The sequence below is a fragment of the Marmota monax genome, unplaced genomic scaffold (assembly GCF_021218885.2).
Source record: "Marmota monax isolate L192 unplaced genomic scaffold, Marmota_monax_Labrador192_F-V1.1 WCK01_AAM20220418_F8-fsc00021, whole genome shotgun sequence".
In the NCBI taxonomy this organism is placed as follows: Eukaryota; Metazoa; Chordata; class Mammalia; order Rodentia; family Sciuridae; genus Marmota; species Marmota monax.
The window spans coordinates 2,172,016-2,192,350 of NW_026695228.1; the positions used below are offsets into that span (position 1 = coordinate 2,172,016).

At 38.6% G+C, this 20,335-nt stretch overlaps 1 protein-coding gene across 5 annotated transcripts in view; it reads right to left on the bottom strand.

The window, feature by feature from the left end:
* Window positions 1-20,335, bottom strand: part of Nek10 (NIMA related kinase 10) — a 226,862-nt gene that overhangs the window by 144,708 nt on the left and 61,819 nt on the right. For all 5 annotated transcript variants that reach the window (XM_046437346.2, XM_046437345.2, XM_046437347.2 and 2 more), the window contains 6 exons: window positions 19,498-19,600; window positions 19,264-19,392; window positions 17,935-18,072; window positions 15,140-15,185; window positions 5,291-5,412; window positions 5,055-5,157 (listed from right to left, as the gene is read on the bottom strand). In XM_046437346.2, coding sequence (XP_046293302.1) covers window positions 5,055-5,157; window positions 5,291-5,412; window positions 15,140-15,185; window positions 17,935-18,072; window positions 19,264-19,392; window positions 19,498-19,600 — 641 coding nt within the window. The remainder of the gene's footprint in view (window positions 1-5,054; window positions 5,158-5,290; window positions 5,413-15,139; window positions 15,186-17,934; window positions 18,073-19,263; window positions 19,393-19,497; window positions 19,601-20,335) is intronic.

Consider the following 20,335-nt stretch of genomic DNA (forward strand, 5'->3'; position numbering starts at 1 on the left):
TTTTCATGTGTTTTATGCAGTGCAACTATGTATGCTTCAACCTCCCCAAATATGGGAATTTGGAATACTTAGTTTCAAATTAACATTGTAAGATTTTAATGTAACCATAAGCCTTCTTAAGTATAAAAGTCTAGTGGCCATATTTTTATCAATAGTGATAGACACTGAACAAAATATCAACATGATTCTATTTAAAATATTTTTTTTAATTTTTTTATTCTAATTTGTTATATGTGACAGTAGAATGCATTACAATTCATATTACACATGTAGAGCACAAGTTTTCATATCTCTGGTTGTATACAAAGTATTTAAAATATTTCTAAATGAAAGTATTGTGAATTCTTTTTAGTCATAAAATCATTTTATGCTCATTGAAAATAATGGTGGCACATAAAATCCCTGGCCATACAATTGGCTTAGCAGAGAAAAATTGGACTAAACTGTATTTACCACTGCTTCTTTACTTGAAAGTAGGACAATACTGCCTCACTAAAAAGCCTTAAATATTGAAAATAAATTTTAATTCAATAACCTCTAAATAGAAGTCTGAAAATATTAGTAAGAATAAGATTGAGCAGAATGCAATTAAGGGTCAAGCTAAAAAAAAATTAAAAGTTTTCTTACTTTTATAACCTAAAGTAACTTTTTGTAGGGAGCCCCATATGACTTGAGGACAGACAGAATTAAAAAGTTGGACAGTCAATATAAAATGGTTCATTTTATTAAGCCTAAGAGATTTAATGCATCTAGTCTGTCTTTTGGGTTAAAAGGTGAATTGAACATTTATGTGTTTACCTCTTCAAAATCTCAAAACCTTGCTAAAATAAAGGAAGGGGTTTACTTGGAAGTCTCACTTTACAGAAGGACAATGAGAATGAGCTTGACAGTAGCAGAGGATAAAATAATCCAATGAAGTTTTGGAAGATGGAAAGTAGTGGGGGCAGGAAAGTGACAGACTCAGCAAAGCAGAAGTCCTGGTCTATGGGTCAGGGAACAAGAATGCCAAAATGCGAGTTCATCCACCCTACAGAGCCCAGGGACACCAGGGAGGAGGAAAAAAAAAGCAAAGAGCCCAGGCTATGGAATGGAGATCAAGTCCTCGGGGGCCCCTTCCACACCCACACAGTCAGGAAATTAGGTACCCTCTGCTCCCGACAGAAAACAGATTTACTTTTCCAAACAAGCTGAACTAGCAAGGTACCAAGCAGCATAAGGCTGGACCCACAGGAGTTCACTGAAAGTCAGCTGAATATGGTTCCCTTAAACCCCCTTTGTCCACACTGCTCCCAGAAGGACAGCAGTCACACGTCCATTCCTCTGCATGGGGCAATATGTATGCTAGAGGACCATTCTCTGGAAGCTTAGATAATGACTTGGGGTCTCCAGAGGAAGATTTCCATCATGCTATGATGAAGTTTACCAGGCCTCAACTGGAACTCAGGCCTGACAATAGCCTTTTCATGCCACTCTCATGATTATTAAAGGCCAGCTCAGGATCACCAGACAGCTGAGAAGTATGTCTTCTAGGAGGAGAAAGAGCTCAGACTGAGGATGGAGAGGAGGGATAAAGAGAGAGACAAAGGCTCAGATAATACAGAAACAATAGAAAGCCTCGAGGGGAAAAATTTTTTTACATATATATAGATATCTATAGATATACATATATAGATATCTATATGTACAATATAGATATATAGAGATAGATATAGATATATAGATATCTATATAGATAGATATAGATTATATCTATATAGATCAATATAGATATATATCTATTTAGATATATACATAGATGTCTATCTATCTATAGATGTAGATATATAGATAGATATCTACATCTATCTATCTGTCTATATCTGTCTATCTAGATATCTCCTGTACTAAGAGAATGAAAGCAGAATTCCATGGAAATGGGACAAAGAACAGATAAATTTTTGGAAAGTAAAAATGTGATTTTAAAACATTAAGTACTCAATAGAACAAAAACTAAAGTTAAAGAAATAATTCTAAAGTTCAATAAAGAGATAAAGAAATATTAGCTAAGAGAAGAACTGTCTTAAAAATAAGGAGGTCATTTAGTACAAATTATACCAAAGGACAATGGGAGTTCTAGAAAATGAGACAGAAGAAAAGCAGGATGAAAACAGTAAAGAGATAATACAGGAAAAATTCCCAGGGCGGAAGTTTTTACATTTCCAGATTGAAGAGCACTCCTGGTTCCAGAGGCATTGAAAAACAAGATTCACCCACAGCAGTGAGAAGAGGGAGCATCCTGAAAGTCTCCAGAGAGATGAAATGGGAAGTGGGACAGCACTGGATTTCCAGCAAAACCATATACGAGAACACGGAAGGAATGTCTCAGAGTCTGGAAAGATAATAATGTCCACCTGAGAATGAGGGTCAAGTGTGAAGGGCTCATAAAAATAGTCTCTGACAACAGACACTAGTATGGCAATATGTAAATCAATGGATGTGTAACTGATGTGATTCTGCAATCCGTATATGGGGTAAAAATGGGAGTTCATAACCCACTTGAATCAAAGTGTGAAATATGATATATCAAGAACTATGTAATGTTTTGAACAACCAACAATAAAAATTTAAAAAAAAATAGTCTCTGGCACGGAACATCCAAAAAATATGACTCAAAGCACTCTTGCTTAGGAAAAATGCTAGAAGATACATTTCAGAAACAGAAGAGTTTTTTTAAAAAACGAGAGAGAGAGAAAGACACAGGACGCAAGAAACAGAGACACCAACTGGAGAATTAAAGTTAGCAACTAAAAGTTCTAGGGCAATGGCTGTCACGGAAGTCACCATCAAGCTTGAACTACAAGGACATAATACACAGAGGGCTTTTGTAATCCTCTTGGAAGATACTGGAAGAAGTAACACTAGGTACACGGAAGACTAGGAACACAAACAAGAAAGAAGGCCATTATGAACTCAAAGAAAAACAAAAAGGCCTATGGGAAAGTTTATTAACACTGAACAATAATTATACAGTAGTAGTAAACATGGAAAATGAGCTTACATGGAAATTGTGCTATAACTGTATTGTCAGGATACATTGGCAGGGAAGAATAGGAAAAAAGAGAATTATACCCTAAACTGTCACAATAAGAAGTCGAATACCATAGAGCTAAAAAACAAAAACAAACAAATAAAACAAAACACAAAAAACAAAAACTAAAAAGATTGCAAACTTTTAGGGGATTTTTTTTTTTTTTTTTTTTTTTTTGGAGGAACAGAACTAGAAGTTGCAAAGGGGTGGGGCAAGAATCTTGTCTTTCTTACCTATTTTATTTTGTAAACTATTTTACTATTTGTAAACAACTAAATAAAGTTAACATAAATATAAAAACTAATTAAAGTTAAGTTTAGAAAGACATCAGGCTACTGCAATAAAGATTAAATAGTATATTTAAATGTAACCAGAGGAGAGGATTATAACTAATCTGAGTAAAAAAGTGAAATAGGTAGCTATTACTCAAAAAAATTCACCTGAATACCCATTTAAGAGAATTAAACAGATTTGTTCTATGATTCTCTCTCTCTCTCTCTCTCTCTCTCTCTCTCTCTCTCTCTCTCACACACACACACACACACACACACACACTTGCTATCAAATTCAAATACACAATTTATAATAATCCTTATTAACTTAAAAATTAAGGTCCTTTCATGTAAATAAATTATAAAAACTCTTAAGGAAAAAAAAAGATCCAATTTGTAAAAAGAGAAAAATTTAAAAACTCATAGTCAACAAAATTATAATTAATTTCAGATGATTTAGCAGATGTGTGTCCAAAATGAGGATTCACAATTACTTGATCTCTCTTTTTTTACTTCACAATGGACTGGCTTGGAAATATTTCCAAGTAACTTTGCATAAAGGGTTATCCATAGTTTCTATTTGGGGTAGGATTTTTAAATTTTTTAACTAATATAGGATGTTCCACTTATAAAAATCTGGACACTTAGTCATTATTCATGAAGACATGGTTATGGAAAAATGTGTACATTTAGAATGACCTTCTTGAGTTATTAGTTTCTTGTAAAAGTAAAGAACCCAGCTTTAGATGTCATGTCTGTCACCTCAACTTTGGGCATAGTTTCCAAACTGGGTGTGTAAGGCAATCCATGGAGGAGAAAGGATGAGGAAAATTATTGAAACTTATAATTTTATTTTTAAATGCAACCCATTATATTTTATTTATGTAGAAGTTTTTATGTACTATAGAATCTTTGTACAGCGATATATGTTTAAAATTTATTAATAAGCTGACATAGATGGACATGGGTCTCCCTACTTGTTGTCCATGAGGGTAACACAAGTGAAGAAAAGAGAAGAAAGTTCATATGTTACTGTACATTAAAAAAAAAAAAAAATTTAAGTTGTGATTCAGAATCAAACAAATGTGAAGATGAAAAAACCTTCTAATTTGTAAAATTGTATCCAACATTAGTCCCAGTGGCTACATATTTTAAAAATATTGTGGGGAAAAAATGTTGAAGAATACAAATGGCTGGATTTTTTTTTTTTGGCAGCCCTTAATATGTACATTTGTTACCCATGAGACACAAACTATGGTGAAATGGTTTAAAACAAACCACATTGTGATCACGTGCTCACAAAAACTTTTGTTGATGTAGTAGTGTTATAAGGAAAAGAAAAGAACCTAGAAACCATTGATTTGGGAATCAAATTCTCAAGTATCCTAAAAGTACTTCGTTCTTTCATATGAGTAAAATACAACACAACCATTTGGAACTAGATTAGTCACTATCCAATATGGTAGCCACTACTTACACATGGATATATAAAGTAACAAAAATGCAATAAAATTCCTTTCCTTGTCCATGCTAGCAACGTTCTAAGTACCGAAAAGACACATGTGGCTAATGGACACAGACAGCAGATATACAAAATATGTCTATCCATGCCCAAAGTACCATTGGACACTACTCTACTACTCTGGAATAATATTCTACTTTAGAATAACACTCCGAAATTCTTTAGTGAAAAATTTTAAGATTTTTATACTTACTAACTGTTACTTTGTCCTTATCCCCCAACATAATGTTATTTGGCGTCAGATCTCTATGGACAATCCTCTTCTCCTTGTGTAAGTACCGTAGAGCTAAGCATAACTTGAAATAAGAATAAAAACAAATTTTATTTCCCCTAGTATATGTATAACCAATGATGACTACTGCATGTCTCTAAGAAATCAGTTTGAAACTTTACTACATTATGAAAAAATGAATGAAGATAAAGGCATACCTGTATAAATATTTTCCATAATCTTTCTTCAGTGAAATGGTGTTGTTTTTCCTTCAAAGAACTGAAATGCTCACCAAGTGGGGCTCCTTCTATAAGTTCCATAACAATATACAACCTATCATCTATATCAAAAATATGAAATATGTCATAAAAAATTGAATTCAACATAGAAGCTTTAAAAAGACTTACAAATTAGAATCAGAGCTTCCTAGTGGGTGGGCAGAGGACAACACTAAAGAATTAGAGATATGCTAACATGAGGCTCCACCCAGCCCTGGACTGAGTTGAGGCACAGGGTTCTTGGGGCCAGTAAAGCTCAGCATCAATTTCTGCCAGCTACAGGCAACCCCCTAGAGTAAGTTTATCCTGGAAAATATTATCATTTTCTATGTATGCCCAGATGTGCAATGCTTGGAAGGTACCAAGAAGAACAAGCAAATGACCCCCAAGTCATAGAGGGCTAAGAATAGGTGAATCCATCTTTCCTCTCGATGGTCTGATTTACCCTCATTTCAAACCAGACATTCAGGAAGCTGCACATTAAAGGGCATCATTTTGTCATCTCATAGACTCACCTTACAGAAATCTACACTGGATGGTGCCATGGTCTTACAGTGACAGCTGAAACCACCACCCATCATAGAAACATCTACTGTGTCCCTCAAGAGCAAAGACAGCTAGACTTCTCCTGGTTTTGTCTTCTGAACACTCTAAACCACATTAACTGATTGTGTTTATCTCTTTGCTTTCAATGTGAAGAAATATCCACTTCCTTCTCTAAAACTGATATGCTTGAGATGTGTCTTTTGAGACTTTTGTATGTATATAAAATAGGTATGTAAGCAATATTTACAAAAATGGTGAAATCCTACATGCATGTTCTGCAACTTAAACTCTTCTCCACTAAATAGCATTTTATTTCAGTGTTCACAAATACATGCCATTTTTTCTCTTGGTTGCCATAGTATTGCACAATACAGCTAAATCATAATATATTTAATCATATTCTACACATACTTTTTTATTGTTTCAAATTTTTCTAAATTCAAAAGAAATTGTTTTATGTACTAAACCTACTTCTAGTTGTTTTTTTTAAATACTTTTAGTTGTAAATGGACACAATACCTTTATTTTATTTATTTTTATGTGGTACTAAGGATCGAACCCAGTGCCTTACATATGCCAGGCAAGTACTCTACTACTGAGCCACAACCCCAGCACCTCCTACCTCTAGTTTTATTTTTCATGCTCTCACCTCATATTTCCCCTTATGGCAATTTCCTAATCTGTTGCATATATTATGTATTTTAAGTTACCTCTGATTCATTCTGGAAGTTGCCAGTTTAAAAGAGTTTTATTTTCTTTTTTTTATTTTTTATTGTTGGTTGTTCAAAACATTACAAATTTCTTGACATATCATATTCCACACTTTGATTCAAGTGGGTTATGAACTCCCAACTTCACCCCATACACAGATTGCAGAATCACATCAGTTACACATCCATTGATTTACATATTGCCATACTAGTGTCTGTTGTGCTCCGCTGCCTTTCCCATCCTCCACCCTCCCCCCTCCCCTCCCCTCCTCTCTCTCTACCCCCTCCACTGTATAACCCTGAGGGTCTCCTTCCATTTCCATGCAATTTCCCTTCTCTCTCCCTTTCCCTCCCACCTCTCATCCCTGTTAAATGTTAATCTTCTTCTCCTGCTCTTCGTCCCTACTCTGATCTTAGTTACTCTCCTTATATCAAAGAAGACATTTGGCATTTGTTTTTTAGGGATTGGCTAGCTTCACTTAGCATAATCTGCTCTAATGCCATCCATTTCCCTGCAAATTCTATGATTTTGTCATTTTTTAATGCAGAGTAATACTCCATTGTGTATAAATGCCACATTTTTTTTATCCATTCGTCTATTGAAGGGCATCTAGGTTGGTTCCACAGTCTTGCTATTGTGAATTGTGCGGCTATGAACATCGATGTAGCAGTGTCCCTATAGCATGCTCTTTTTAGGTCTTTAGGGAATAGACCAAGAAGGGGAATAGCTGGGTCAAATGGTGGCTCCATTCCCAGCTTTCCAAGAAATCTCCATACTGCTTTCCAAATTGGCTGCACCAATCTGCAGTCCCACCAGCAATGTACAAGTGTACCCTTTTCCCCACATCCTCGCCAGCACTTGTTGTTGTTTGACTTCATAATCGCTGCCAATCTTACTGGAGTGAAATGGTATCTTAGGGTGGTTTTGATTTGCATTTCTCTGACAGCTAGAGATGGTGAGCATTTTTTCATGTACTTGTTGATTGACTGTATGTCCTCCTCTGAGAAGTGTCTGTTCAGGTCCTTGGCCCATTTGTTGATTGGGTTGTTTGTTCTCTTATTGTCTAATTTTTTGAGTTCTTTGTATACTCTGGATATTAGGGCTCTATCTGAAGTGTGAGGAGTAAAGATTTGTTCCCAGGGTGTAGGCTCCCTATTTACCTCTCTTATTGTTTCTTTTGCTGAGAAAAAACTTTTTAGTTTGAGTAAGTCCCATTTGTTGATTCTAGTTATTAACTTTTGTGCTATGGGTGTCCTATTGAGGAATTTGGAGCCCGACCCCACCGAATGTAGATCGTAGCCAACTTTTTCTTCTGTCAGACGGCGTGTCTCTGATTTGATATTAAGCTCCTTGATCCATTTTGAATTCACTTTTGTGCATGGCGAGAGAAAGGGATTCAGTTTCATTTTGTTGCATATGGATTTCCAGTTTTCCCAGCACCATTTGTTGAAGATGCTATCCTTCCTCCATTGCATGCTTTTAGCCCCTTTATCAAATATAAGATAGTTGTAGTTTTGTGGATTGGTTTCTGTGTCCTCTATTCTGTACCATTGGTCCACCCGCCTGTTTTGGTACCAGTACCATGCTGTTTTTGTTACTATTGCTCTGTAGTATAGTCTGAAGTCTGGTATCGCTATACCGCCTGATTCACACTTCCTGCTTAGCATTGTTTTTGCTATTCTGGGTCTTTTATTTTTCCATATGAATTTCATGATTGCTTTCCCTATTTCTACAAGAAATGCCGTTGGGATTTTGATGGGCATTGCATTAAACCTATAGAGAACTTTTGGTAATATCGCCATTTTGATGATGTTAGTTCTGCCTATCCATGAACAGGGTATATTTTTCCATCTTCTAAGATCTTCTTCTATTTCTCTCTTTAGGGTTCTGTAGTTTTCATTGTATAAGTCTTTCACCTTTTTTGTTAGGTTGATTCCCAAGTATTTTATTTTTTTTTGAAGATATTGTGAATGGAGTGGTTGTCCTCATTTCCATTTCAGAGGATTTGTCGCTGATATACAGGAATGCCTTTGATTTATGCGTATTGATTTTATATCCTGCCACTTTGCTGAATTCATTTATTAGCTCTAATAGTTTCTTTGTAGAGCCTTTTGGGTCTGCTAGGTATAGAATCATATCATCTGCAAATAGTGATAATTTAAGTTCTTCTTTTCCTATTTTTATGCCTTTAATTTCTTTCGTCTGTCTAATTGCTCTGGCCAGTGTTTCGAGAACTATGTTGAACAGAAGTGGAGAGAGAGGGCATCCCTGTCTTGTTCCAGATTTTAGAGGGAATGCCTTCAGTTTTTCTCCATTCAGAATGATGCTAGCCTGAGGCTTAGTGTAGATTGCTTTTACAATATTGAGGTATGTTCCTGTTATCCCTAGTTTTTCTAGAGTTTTGAACATAAAGGGATGCTGTACTTTGTCGAATGCTTTTTTGCATCTATCGAGATGATCATATGGTTCTTATTTTTAAGTCTATTGATGTGGTGAATAACATTTATTGATTTCCGTATATTGAACCAGCCTTGCATCCCAGGGATGAATCCTACTTGATCATGGTGCACAATTTTTTTGATATGTTTTTGTATCCGATTCGCCAGAATTTTATTGAGGATTTTTGCATCTAGGTTCATTAGAGATATTGGTCTGTAGTTTTCTTTCTTTGAAGTCTCTTTGTCTGGTTTAGGTATCAGGGTGATGTTGGCCTCATAGAATGAATTTGGAAGTTCTCCCTCTTTTTCTATTTCCTGAAGTAGCTTGAAAAGTATTGGTATTAGTTCTTCTTTAAAGGTTTTGTAAAACTCTGCTGTATACCCATCCGGTCCTGGGCTTTTCTTAGTTGGTAGTCTTTTGATGGTTTCTTCTATTTCCTCGATTGATATTGGTCTGTTTAGGTTGTCTATATCCTCCTGACTCAATCTGGGCAGATCATATGACTTCAGAAATTTATCGATGCCTTCACTATCTTCTAATTTATTGGAGTATAAGGATTAAAATAGTTTTTGGTTATCTTCTGTATTTCTGAAGTGTCTGTTGTGATATTGCCTTTTTCATCCCGTATGCTAGTAATTTGAGTTCTCTCTCTTCTTCTCTTCGCTAGCATGGCTAAGGGTCTGTCGATTTTGTTTATTTTTTCAAAGAACCAACTTTTAGTTTTGTCAATTTTTTCAATTGTTTCTTTTGTTTCGATTTCATTAATTTCAGCTCTGATTTTAATTATTTCTTGCCTTCTACTTCTTTTGCTGTTGTTTTGATCTTCTTTTTCTAGGATTTTGAGATGAACTATGAGATCATTTATTTGTTGGTTTTTTCTTTTTTTAAGGAATGAACTCCAAGCAATGAATTTTCCTCTTAGAACTGCTTTCAATGTGTCCCATAGATTCCGATATGTTGTGTCTGTGTTTTCATTTATCTCTAAGAATTTTTTAATTTCCTCCTTGATGTCTTCTATAACCCATTGATCATTCAGTAACCTATTGTTCATTCTCCAAGTGATGCATGAGTTTTCCTTCCTTCTTTTATCGTTGATTTTCAGTTTCATTCAATTATGATCAGATAAGATGCATGGTATTATCTCTACTCCTTTACATTGTCTAAGAGTTGCCCTGTGACATAATATATGATCTATTTTTGAGAAGGATCCATGTGCTGCTGAGAAAAAAGTGTAACTGCTTGATGTTGGGTGGTATACTCTATATATGTCAATTAAGTCTAGGTTATTAATTGTGTTATTGAGTTCTATAGTTTCCTTATTCAACTTTTGTTTGGAAGATCTGTCCAGTGGCGAGAGAGGTGTGTTGAAGTCTCCCATGATTATTGTATGGTGGTCTATTAGACTCTTGAACTTGAGAAGAGTTTGTTTGATGAACATAGCTGCACCATTGTTTGGGGCCTATATATTTATGATTGTTATGTCTTGTTGGTGTATGGTTCCCTTGAGCAGTATGTAGTGTCCCTCTTTATCCCTTTTGATTAACTTTGGCTTGAAATATATTTTATTTGATATGAGTATGGACACACCTGCTTGTTTCCGAAGTCCATATGAGTGATATGATTTTTCCCAACCTTTCACCTTCAGCCTATGTATGTCTTTTCCTATCAAATGCGTCTCCTGTAGGCAGCATATTGTTGGGTCTTGTTTTGTGATCCATTCTACTAGCCTGTGTCTCTTAATTGGTGAGTTTAAGCCATTAACATTTAGGGTTATTATTGAGATATGGGTTGTTCTTCCAGCCATATTTGTTTATTTATGTTACTAAACATGGTTTGTTTTCCTCTTTGATTATTTCCCCCCCTTTACTGTCCTACCTCCCACTGTTGGTTTTCATTGTTATTTTCCATTTCCTCTTCCTGTAATGCTTTGGCGAGGATGTTTTGAAGAGATGGTTTTCTAGCTGCGAATTCTTTAAACTTTTGTTTATCGTGGAAGGTTTTAATTTCATCTTACATCCTGAAGCTTAATTTCGCTGGATACACAATTCTTGGTTGGAACCCATTTTCTTTCAGTGTTTGAAATATGTTATTCCAGGATCTTCTAGCTTTCAGAGTCTGTGTTGAAAGATCAGCTGTTATCCTGATTGGCTTACCCCTAAATGTAATCTGCTTCCTTTCTCTTGTAGCTTTTAAAATTCTCTCCTTATTCTGTATGTTGGGCATCTTCATTATAATGTGTCTAGGTGTGGATCTCTTATGATTTTGCACATTCGGCGTCCTGTAGGCTTCTAGGATTTGGGATTCTGTCTCATTCTTCAAGTCTGGGAAGTTTTCTCGTATTATTTCATTGAATAGACTGCTCATTCCTTTGGTTTGGAGCTCTGTACCTTCCTGTATCCCAATGACTCTTAAGTTTGGTCTCTTAATGTTATCCCATATTTCTTGGATGTTCTGCTCATGGTTTCTTAACAGTCTTGCTGAGCTGTCTATGTTCTTTTCCAGTTGAAATACTTTGTCTTCATTGTCTGATGTTCTATCTTCTAAGTGTTCTACTCTGCTGGTAGTATTCTCCATTGAGTTTTTAAGTTGGTTTATTGCTTCCTGCATTTCTAGGATTTCTGTTTGTTTGTTTTTTATAACCTCTATCTCCCTGTATAGTTGATCCTTTGCTTCCTGGATTTGTTTGTGTAATTCATTGTCGAGGTGATCTTTCATTGTCTGATTTTGCTGTTTAATGTCTTCCTTGATACTCCAGATCATCTGAAGCATGTATATCCTGAATTCTTTATCTGACATTCCATCTGCTGCAGCTGTTACCTCTTCTAAAGTTGCGTTGACCTGCATTGCTTGTGGTCCTTTCTTTCCTTGTCTTTTCATACTGCTTGCGTATCTTTCCTGCAGGTGCGGGCGGCGGCTCTGCTCTCTCCTTATTCCAATTGCGGTGTCGTGGCTACCACGCCGGCAGGTCACTGGGCCTGTTCTGGGCGCTGGCGGTGGCTCTGTTCTGCCCCTACTCCAATTGGGGTGACGAGTGTACCACGCCAGCAGGCCACCGGGCCTGATCCGCCGGTCGGTTGCAGGTTTGCCTACCCTGCAGGCGCGGACGGCGGCTCTACTCTGCCCCTACTCCAAATGGGGTGACGTGTCTGTCGTACCGGCAGGCCACTGGGCCTGTCCCGCTGGTTGGTCGCAGATCTGCCCACCTTTCGGGCACGGGTGGAGGCTCTGCTCTGCCCCTACTCCAATTGGGGTGTCGTGACTACCCCGCTTGCAGGACGCTGGGCCTGTTCCTGGCACGGGCGTCGACTCTGCTCTGCCCCTACTCCAATTAGGGTGGTGTTTGTACCACGCCGGCAGGCTCCTGGGCCTGATCCGCCGGTCTGTTGCAGGTCTGCCTACCTTGGAGGCGCGGGTGGCGGATCTGCCCTGCCCCTCCTACCACGCCTGCGGACCCCTGGGCCTGATCTGCAGGTTGGTCACAGGTCTGCTCACCCTGCAGGCACGGGTGGCGGTTCCGCTGTGCCCCCACTCCAATTGGGGTCACGTGGCCACCACACCAGCAGGGCCTGATCCGGGCGTGGGAGAAGGATCTGCTCTGCCCCTACTCCAGTTGGGGTGACGTGTGTACCACACTGGCAGGCCACTGGGCCTGACCCGCCAGGCTGTCACAGGTCTGTTTACCTTGCAAGTGCGAACGGCGGCTCTGCCCTGCCCCTCCTACCACGCCCATGTACCACTGGGTCGCGGGTCTGCCCACCTTGCGGGTGCGGGTGGCGGCTCCGCTCCGCCCCCTCTCCAATTGCGGTCACACGGTCACCACGCTGGCGAGCCGCTGGGCCTGCTCCGGGCGCTGGCGGCGGCCCGGCTCCTCCCCTCTGGCTCGACGACAAATTGAAGAGACTCGGGTGTCTGTGCCTCACTCCCCCTACCAGGAGACCAACTGTTTATGTTGCCGCTGGTATTGATGAAGTTCTCTCCTCCGCCGCTTTCTGATGACATCAGATCTCTGCCATGTTGGTATCCTATGCGAATGGCAGCATTTCGTTCCCCTTGCCGGGCAACCAAAGCAACGGGTGAGTCCTGACCGGCCCTCAGCAGGACCCAGACCGAGAAGCAGTTTCCGCGGGCTCCTAGCCCCGGGCCAGGGAAGTTCTGGGAGCCGGAACTCGGCCGCTCCGTGCTCGGTGTAAGCTCCTATAAGAGTAGGCTCCAAGAAGCAGTCCCCGCGGGCTCAGTTCCGGGAGCCAGAATTCGGCCGCTTAGTGCTTGGTGTATGCTCTGATAGGAGCAGGGTCCAAGAAGCAGCCTCCGCAGGCTCCGCAGCCCTGGGCCAGGGCGGTTCTGGGAGCCGGAACTCGGCTGCCCCGCGCTCGGTGTTCGCTCCGATAAGATCAGGTTCTAAGAAGCCCCCAGGCACTGAACCCTAGCAATCTGTCTGCAAGCCGCAGGCGAATGCCAGCCTGAAATTACCTGTTCTATGGCTGAATGAGCTGCGGTCAGTCGAAAACAGGGATGGTGACGTCAGCTTTCCAACATGGTGGCTGCTGGCCTCCTCTGTGGTCTGACCGGTGTGGAGAACCGAGATGGACCGCTTCCTTCCCCCGTCTCGAACCCAGAATTCAGCCCTGAGTACGGTGCTTGCACAGCTGGCAGAAACTGCAGCGCTGTATCCCTGCGTCGCTGTCTCCTCGTTTCCCAGCGCGCGCTGCAGACTCTAGCCGCGGGGCGATTTGCTGAATAAGCAGTGTTACCCTCCGTGCGACAAACCTCTCGTGTTTGAGTCCCCTTAGCCGATCCTCGTGCGATGGAAATCCTTCCTCCAGGTTCCGGAGCACCCCACTATTGCTGGAAATTCCTAACAAGATAGCCTTTAGCCGTCCTGACTTGTCATACTCCCACACAGTGAAGCAGCACACGGGGGCAATGCACTCCCCTCGCCGACATCTTCCGAATCTTCCGAGTTTTATTTTCTTTATATAATAAGACAAGTTGTGTCAGTTTAGTACAAAGCAGAAGCCAACCTTCATCTCTTTTTGAGCGAGTATGTGCTAAATTATGGGCAGTTACTCCAATATCAAGAACTAATGGTGCCAGGCACAATGGCGCACGCCTATAATCCCAACAGCTCAGGAGGCAGAGGCAGGAGGATCATGAGTTCAAAGCCGGCCTCAGTAACTTAATAAGGCACTAAGCAAATTAGTGAGACCTATCCCTAAATAAAATATAAAAAAGGACTGAGGATTTGGCTCAGTGGCTGAGCTTCCTGGGGTTCAATCCTGGGTACTGAAAGAGAGAGAGAGAGAGAGAGAGAGAGAGAGAGAGAAAGAACTAATAGCTAAGAAGGAGGCAGAGGTTTGAGGTTTCAGCACTGAGCTCTTCTGAGTAATCTCAGGGAGGAAGATAGTTAAATTCATAACAAATGCCAAAGTACACAAAAGACGTTGTTATTTTCTTAAATAACAATAACATTGATAAAAAGGTGGTGAGAAAGCCTAAAAAAAAATGTTGCCTTGGACTTCTTTAAATCTTTCTTCAAGTGGAGATTTATCTTGAAATTTTATATGTGTCACAGATCATTAAGTTTCATCAATACTTCTATTATTTCAACCAGCAGTCTTATTTTTTAATAAAACAAGTGAGGGAGTTTGGATTTGTGCCCTTCTACTTGCAGAGCCTGGCTGCCTGTGGAATCGCCAATGCTCCATTGCCACCTGGTGGCACTTACTTGAACTTCATGCAAAAGAAATCACTCCAATAAATTTTCACTCCCATTTATTTGGGGGGTGGAAAATGTCATCTGATTCATACACAAACTGCTATTGATTTTACATAATCACCATCTGATACTTAAGTGCTTTTTGGGGTATAAAAATGGCAGTAATGATCATTTTGGTTTGTTAATGTAGTACCTTTCCCTGTACGGAGCTAAGTATTTTATAGCTATCATCAGGTCATCCAGTGTCATATTAGTGGCAATAAAGTAAAAAAAAAAAAAATGGTTGGGAGAGTTTGTTTTGTGACATTCCAATATAAAAATGTGTAATTAACACAGATGTTTCATTAAGTAGAAATACCACAAAAACTCATACTTACTTTCCAGAAATGTTTTGTAATAACGTACAATATTGGGATGATAAAGCTATAAGAAAATAAATAACAAACATTTATTATACCACTTTAAAACACAAACTTTTCTTTAGACTATTTAGTTTGATTTCACAAAGAAATTATTATATTTATATTTATTTATAAAACTAAGCATTTAAAGATGCCACTTGAGATTTTCATGATTTTTAAAAATTTGTTGCATACAAAGTTAATCTGATAATATCAATCTCCTGTATAGCTCTACAAACAAAACTGAGAGCTGCTTTATTACCTAACTTAATTAAAAGAAAGAATTTAAAAAAAACTAGAAGGAAACTTAAAATTCATACTGTACTCCCTGGGCCAACACCACACATAGACTGCATAAAGGAGAAAAACTGAAATGAAGACATTTATGTTGAATATAAATATATATTGCTCTTTACCTTTATCCACTACCCAAGTATTTATATACATCGATTGTGTGTACTTGAACTGTGTCTTTCTATGTTCTCTAAGATGACTAGTATGAAATAACCTAAGTGACCTAAGTTTAAATCATAATAATAGTTTGCAAATCTCGATCCTTAATCAAACTAGAGTCAGGCTCCTTTGAACTCTCTTCCTGGCTAGGCCCTGCTCTGTTTTAGCAAGAACCCTGCTAAGCCAGTTTATCAAGAATCCCTCTGTCCTGGATATTCAATCATGTACCCAATCCCCTGCCCTTGACACCCTTAAATGCCAAGTTCCTTTTCGTCATTTTCTATCCAATGACCTCCTCACCTGCCGGTTGGCTATAATCCCCAACTGTCCTTGTTAAAGTCAGAATTGGCTTCAGTCTGTGTCCTCCATTGTGACTGTTTGACCACTATTACAGTAGGACTGAATAAATTCATCCTTATTATTTTTAAAAAGTGGCCTATGCAATTTCTCCTTGAAGTGAGTTGGCTGAAGAGTGTGAATGGAAATTCTACTTTTTAAAAATTAAATGAAAGACCATTTTCTATGAGAATACTAAAAGTTTTGCAGTCTTTTTATTTGAAATTTGTTTCCAGGTAAATAGAAAGTTGTCTTCTCTCAGAAGGGTTCCCATTATATGGGAATGGTTTGCACCTCTTTCTGACCTTCCTGCATGCCTTTTTGAGGGTGAGACTGCTAACTGTCCACCATCAACCTACTGCCCCACTCCACTGCAAGTGAGTTGCAGCTGGACATGGCTTCCCAGTCAACAGTGTCTCTCAACCTCTCCTGCAACCCCAGTTAGCCTATCACTCAGTTCTCACTAGTGTGTGCCCTGTGTCTGAGCTCCATGCTCTTCCTCTACCCCACCTTGGGCACACGTATAGCAGCTTCAACCACGCAGGTCAAGACCATACCCCAGAGGCTGCAGAGTCCTCAGATGACTGCGCAAAGCAGAGAATATTAACAACATGGTCTATTCACTTTGGGGCTGTCACATGAAAGAGAAAAAAACCCGTTGTATTGTGAGTCCTCTTCATCTTAATCCCCTGAATTTTGGAGCCTCTGAGTTACTGCAGTTTAATCTTTATCTTAACAGATACAGTCTCCTATTTCAGTCCCATTTCTGCTGCTTCTTTCTGCCACTGCCTCCTCCTTAAGATCTCAAGACTATTACCTTTTCCACTGGTTTGATCCTCTAGTGAGAAGGCTACTGTACAATTTTGAGAGACCTTGAAGTCCACACAGATCCCTCCCAGTGCTTTCTTGTTTTAGAAAATGTACTAAAATAAATCATCTGTTGTATCAGCTAGCAAGTAGCCAGCGGCTTTTAAACAATATGGGACCAGGCACACAACCAGAACTATCCTTTGGATCTAACTCATTGGAAAGGATTCTGTCTAGATTTGCATCGGATTAAGATATTATATCTGCCTGGGTCAAAAGCCATGTTCTAGCCTCGTGCTACAATAAAATAGCACACCATGGAAGGCTAGATTATCCTAATTCTGAGAAAATCGTCAACTTTTTAGTTCGAATCTATTACCAAATAAAATTCAACTATAAAATATGCTATTAATGATAAAACTTATTCTAGTTTACAACTTGATGTAAAATGCAGATTTCAGTGACTAAAGACCATATTTATGATATTCTTTATGTTCCAGAGCAGACGCTACACAAATACAACAGAGAATAAAGAGCAGAGGAGCTGGTAACTCTCCACAGGAGTTACAAATGCAGTGTCTGTAATGAATGTGCAAATAAGGAGTCTGAAAAAAGAAACACATGTCTCCTTGTATCACATAAAGAAATCCCATTTCTCTTCTGATAGGTTTATTCTTTCTTCCCAAACCTCCATAATGATAGTTAATTGAGCTATTAAATTATATCAGATTATTCTGTTCATGCCAATAAATAAACAAATAACCCATCCTGAAAATTCACATTTTAGATTGAATAAGCAAAATGATTTGACTTGACAATAACTTGACAGGGAACTCTTGGTCATATTCCTATGAGTGCAACTAGGTCACCAAATACTCCACAATTGAATGAGTGGGACTGGCTATGCTTATAACAAAGAGAGAAGGATTTCTCTCCCATGTGACAGCCTTTGTGCCACAGGCCCAGTTGTTTTGCATCCTGATGTAAACTCCAGAAAGTGTTTCTATGGTTGGGTGTCAAGCCTTAGGAGAAAAGTTGGTGACAACATCACTGCCTCCTGGTTCATTATATCACAGACCAAGTTCATGACCAGCACAGAGGAGAATAGCACAAGAACTCTATTTCAATGATACTGATTTAAGGAAAACATCTTCAGAAACAAGAAAAACATTTACCTGCTCTTTAATGATTGTTAATTCAGAAACAATATTCTTTACGCTGCTGTCTCGATCTTTTTTATCCTTCCCAAATGCCGGGTTATGTAAATTGACCTCTTTCATTGCTAAAAGATTTTGACCACTACATTTTCTAACCTAAAAAGAAGGGGGAAAAAATGAAGTGAGAGTTGAATAGATAAGAAAGACATCTCACGCCAGTCAGAATGGGTAGCCAGCAAGAATACAAACATAATAAATACTGGAGAGGATATGGAGAAAAAGGAACACTTTTGCACTGTTGGTGGGACTGTAAATTAGTAGAGCCACTATGGAAATCAATGTGGAGGTTCTTCTAAAGACTAGGAACCACCATATGACCCAGCTGTACCTCTCCTCAGTATTTATCCTAAAGAATTAAAGTCAGCATACGACAGTGATACATGCCTCCCCATGTTTATAGCAGCCCAATTCAAAATAGTCAAACTGTGGAACTAGCCTAGGTATCCATCAATAGATGAATGGATAAAGAAAATGTGGTGTAGATACACAATGGAGTTTTATTCAGCCATAAAGAAGAATAAATTATATCATTTGCAGGAAAATGAGTGGAACTTGAGAATATCGTGTTAAGCAAAATAAACCAAACTCAGAAAAATCAAAGGTCATATGTTTCCACACATATTTGGAAACGAGAGATGAAAAAGGAAAAGAAAAGGGGAGGGGACCTCATAAATGGGAGACCAGGAAGAAAGAGATGGAGCGGAGGAAGAAATGGAAAGGGAAAATACTGGGGAATGATATTGGCCAAGTTATATTGTTATATTATGAGCATGTACACATATTTAACAATAAATTCCGCTGTTATGTGCATTTATAGTATAACAATATAAAATATGAAAGGAGAAAAAAAAGGTAAGAAAGGGATAGCTTAACAAAGTCACATGGTTATTCAAGTCATCTAAATAAGTAATAGAATGTTTAAAACTCTAGATGTATTTATACTAAGCCCAGCCCCCAAAAGTGGTCTACTCTGGGCCAGTCTCAACATTCAGCAGGATTTTACTGTACAAACGCAGAAGTAATGGTGTAAATTTAGAGAATGTGTCATGGACTGGGACGAGTTAATGATGTCTTTCTAGAGTCAGTGGCCAATTGCTAGAGCTGAGAGCTAAGATGTCAGCGCAGCTAACTCTGCCTGTTAACAAAAATAATCATCCTCATTTTCTATGTCTTTCTTCACTGTCTTTCAGTGACAAGGACTCCAACTAAGTAGGGGTATGGGATGCAAGTGTAACATCTGGTTTGATCAGGAATATTACAAAGGCAGTTCCCCAAGGGCAAAGTCACCTTGTACACACAGCCAAAGGCTCCACTTCCAAGATGATCCAAAATCGCATAGTTGCCTATGTATTTCGAAGGAGCTTTGTTTTGATTAATGCTCTCAATATTTTCAGCTATTTGCTTCAGTTCATCCTCCTAACCAAAAAAAAAAAAAAAAAAAAGGAAATGGGTGTCGCGGTGACAAATTCTATCCTGACCACAGAGCAGCTTTCAAAAATATTTAAAACTTGGGGGACTCACCACTAATAAATTCAACTTTGATACCAATTCTCCGTAAGCACTGATGTCACGAACATAATGTCCTATGTCAATGAACATCTCAAACAAGTCGGTGGGGAAAAGTCTACAGGGAAAACACACACACACACACACATAAGCTTAACACAGAAAGGGGGAACTGTTTGTCAGGCCTTCCTTTTTGGATGTGCTCACTCACAGATTAACCATGTGAAACACACGTAACTTCCTTAGGCTGTCAAAGTTGAGGGAATAACACTCTCCGACTTATCTCACAAAATTACACTAGATAGGCTGTATTATTCAAAGATTAAGAGAAAACATAGAAAAGATTTAGAGATCTGCTGTACAACATCATGCTTATAGTTAACAATACAGGACTATACACTTAAATTTTTATTAAGAGGGCAGATGTCACATTACAAAATTTTACAGAAATTTTAAAAAATAAACATGATACACATAATACTGTATAATATATTTGGGGTACAGATATAAACCATACTAGAAAGTAATATTTATTGGGTGTTTATTAAGTGCTGAGCACTTTCATGAATGCCATTTGATTCAGCCCTCATATTAACTCTAGGAGGTAAACACTAGCTTAATTCTTTTTTATGAAAATAAAAAGACCAGTAAACAAAAAAACAAAAACAAAAAACATGGAGAAAATTATGCATGGTTTCCAAAACACTGGTTTCAAGGGCTTCTTAAAATGTTTTTTATGTTCACTAAAAGGGGTGGTTTGTTGGAAAGGTTAAGTGGAAAGTTATAATAAATAACTAATTTTACTTCCTTTTCCTCTAAATGCAAATAGGATGGGGAAATAGAGTAGCAACAT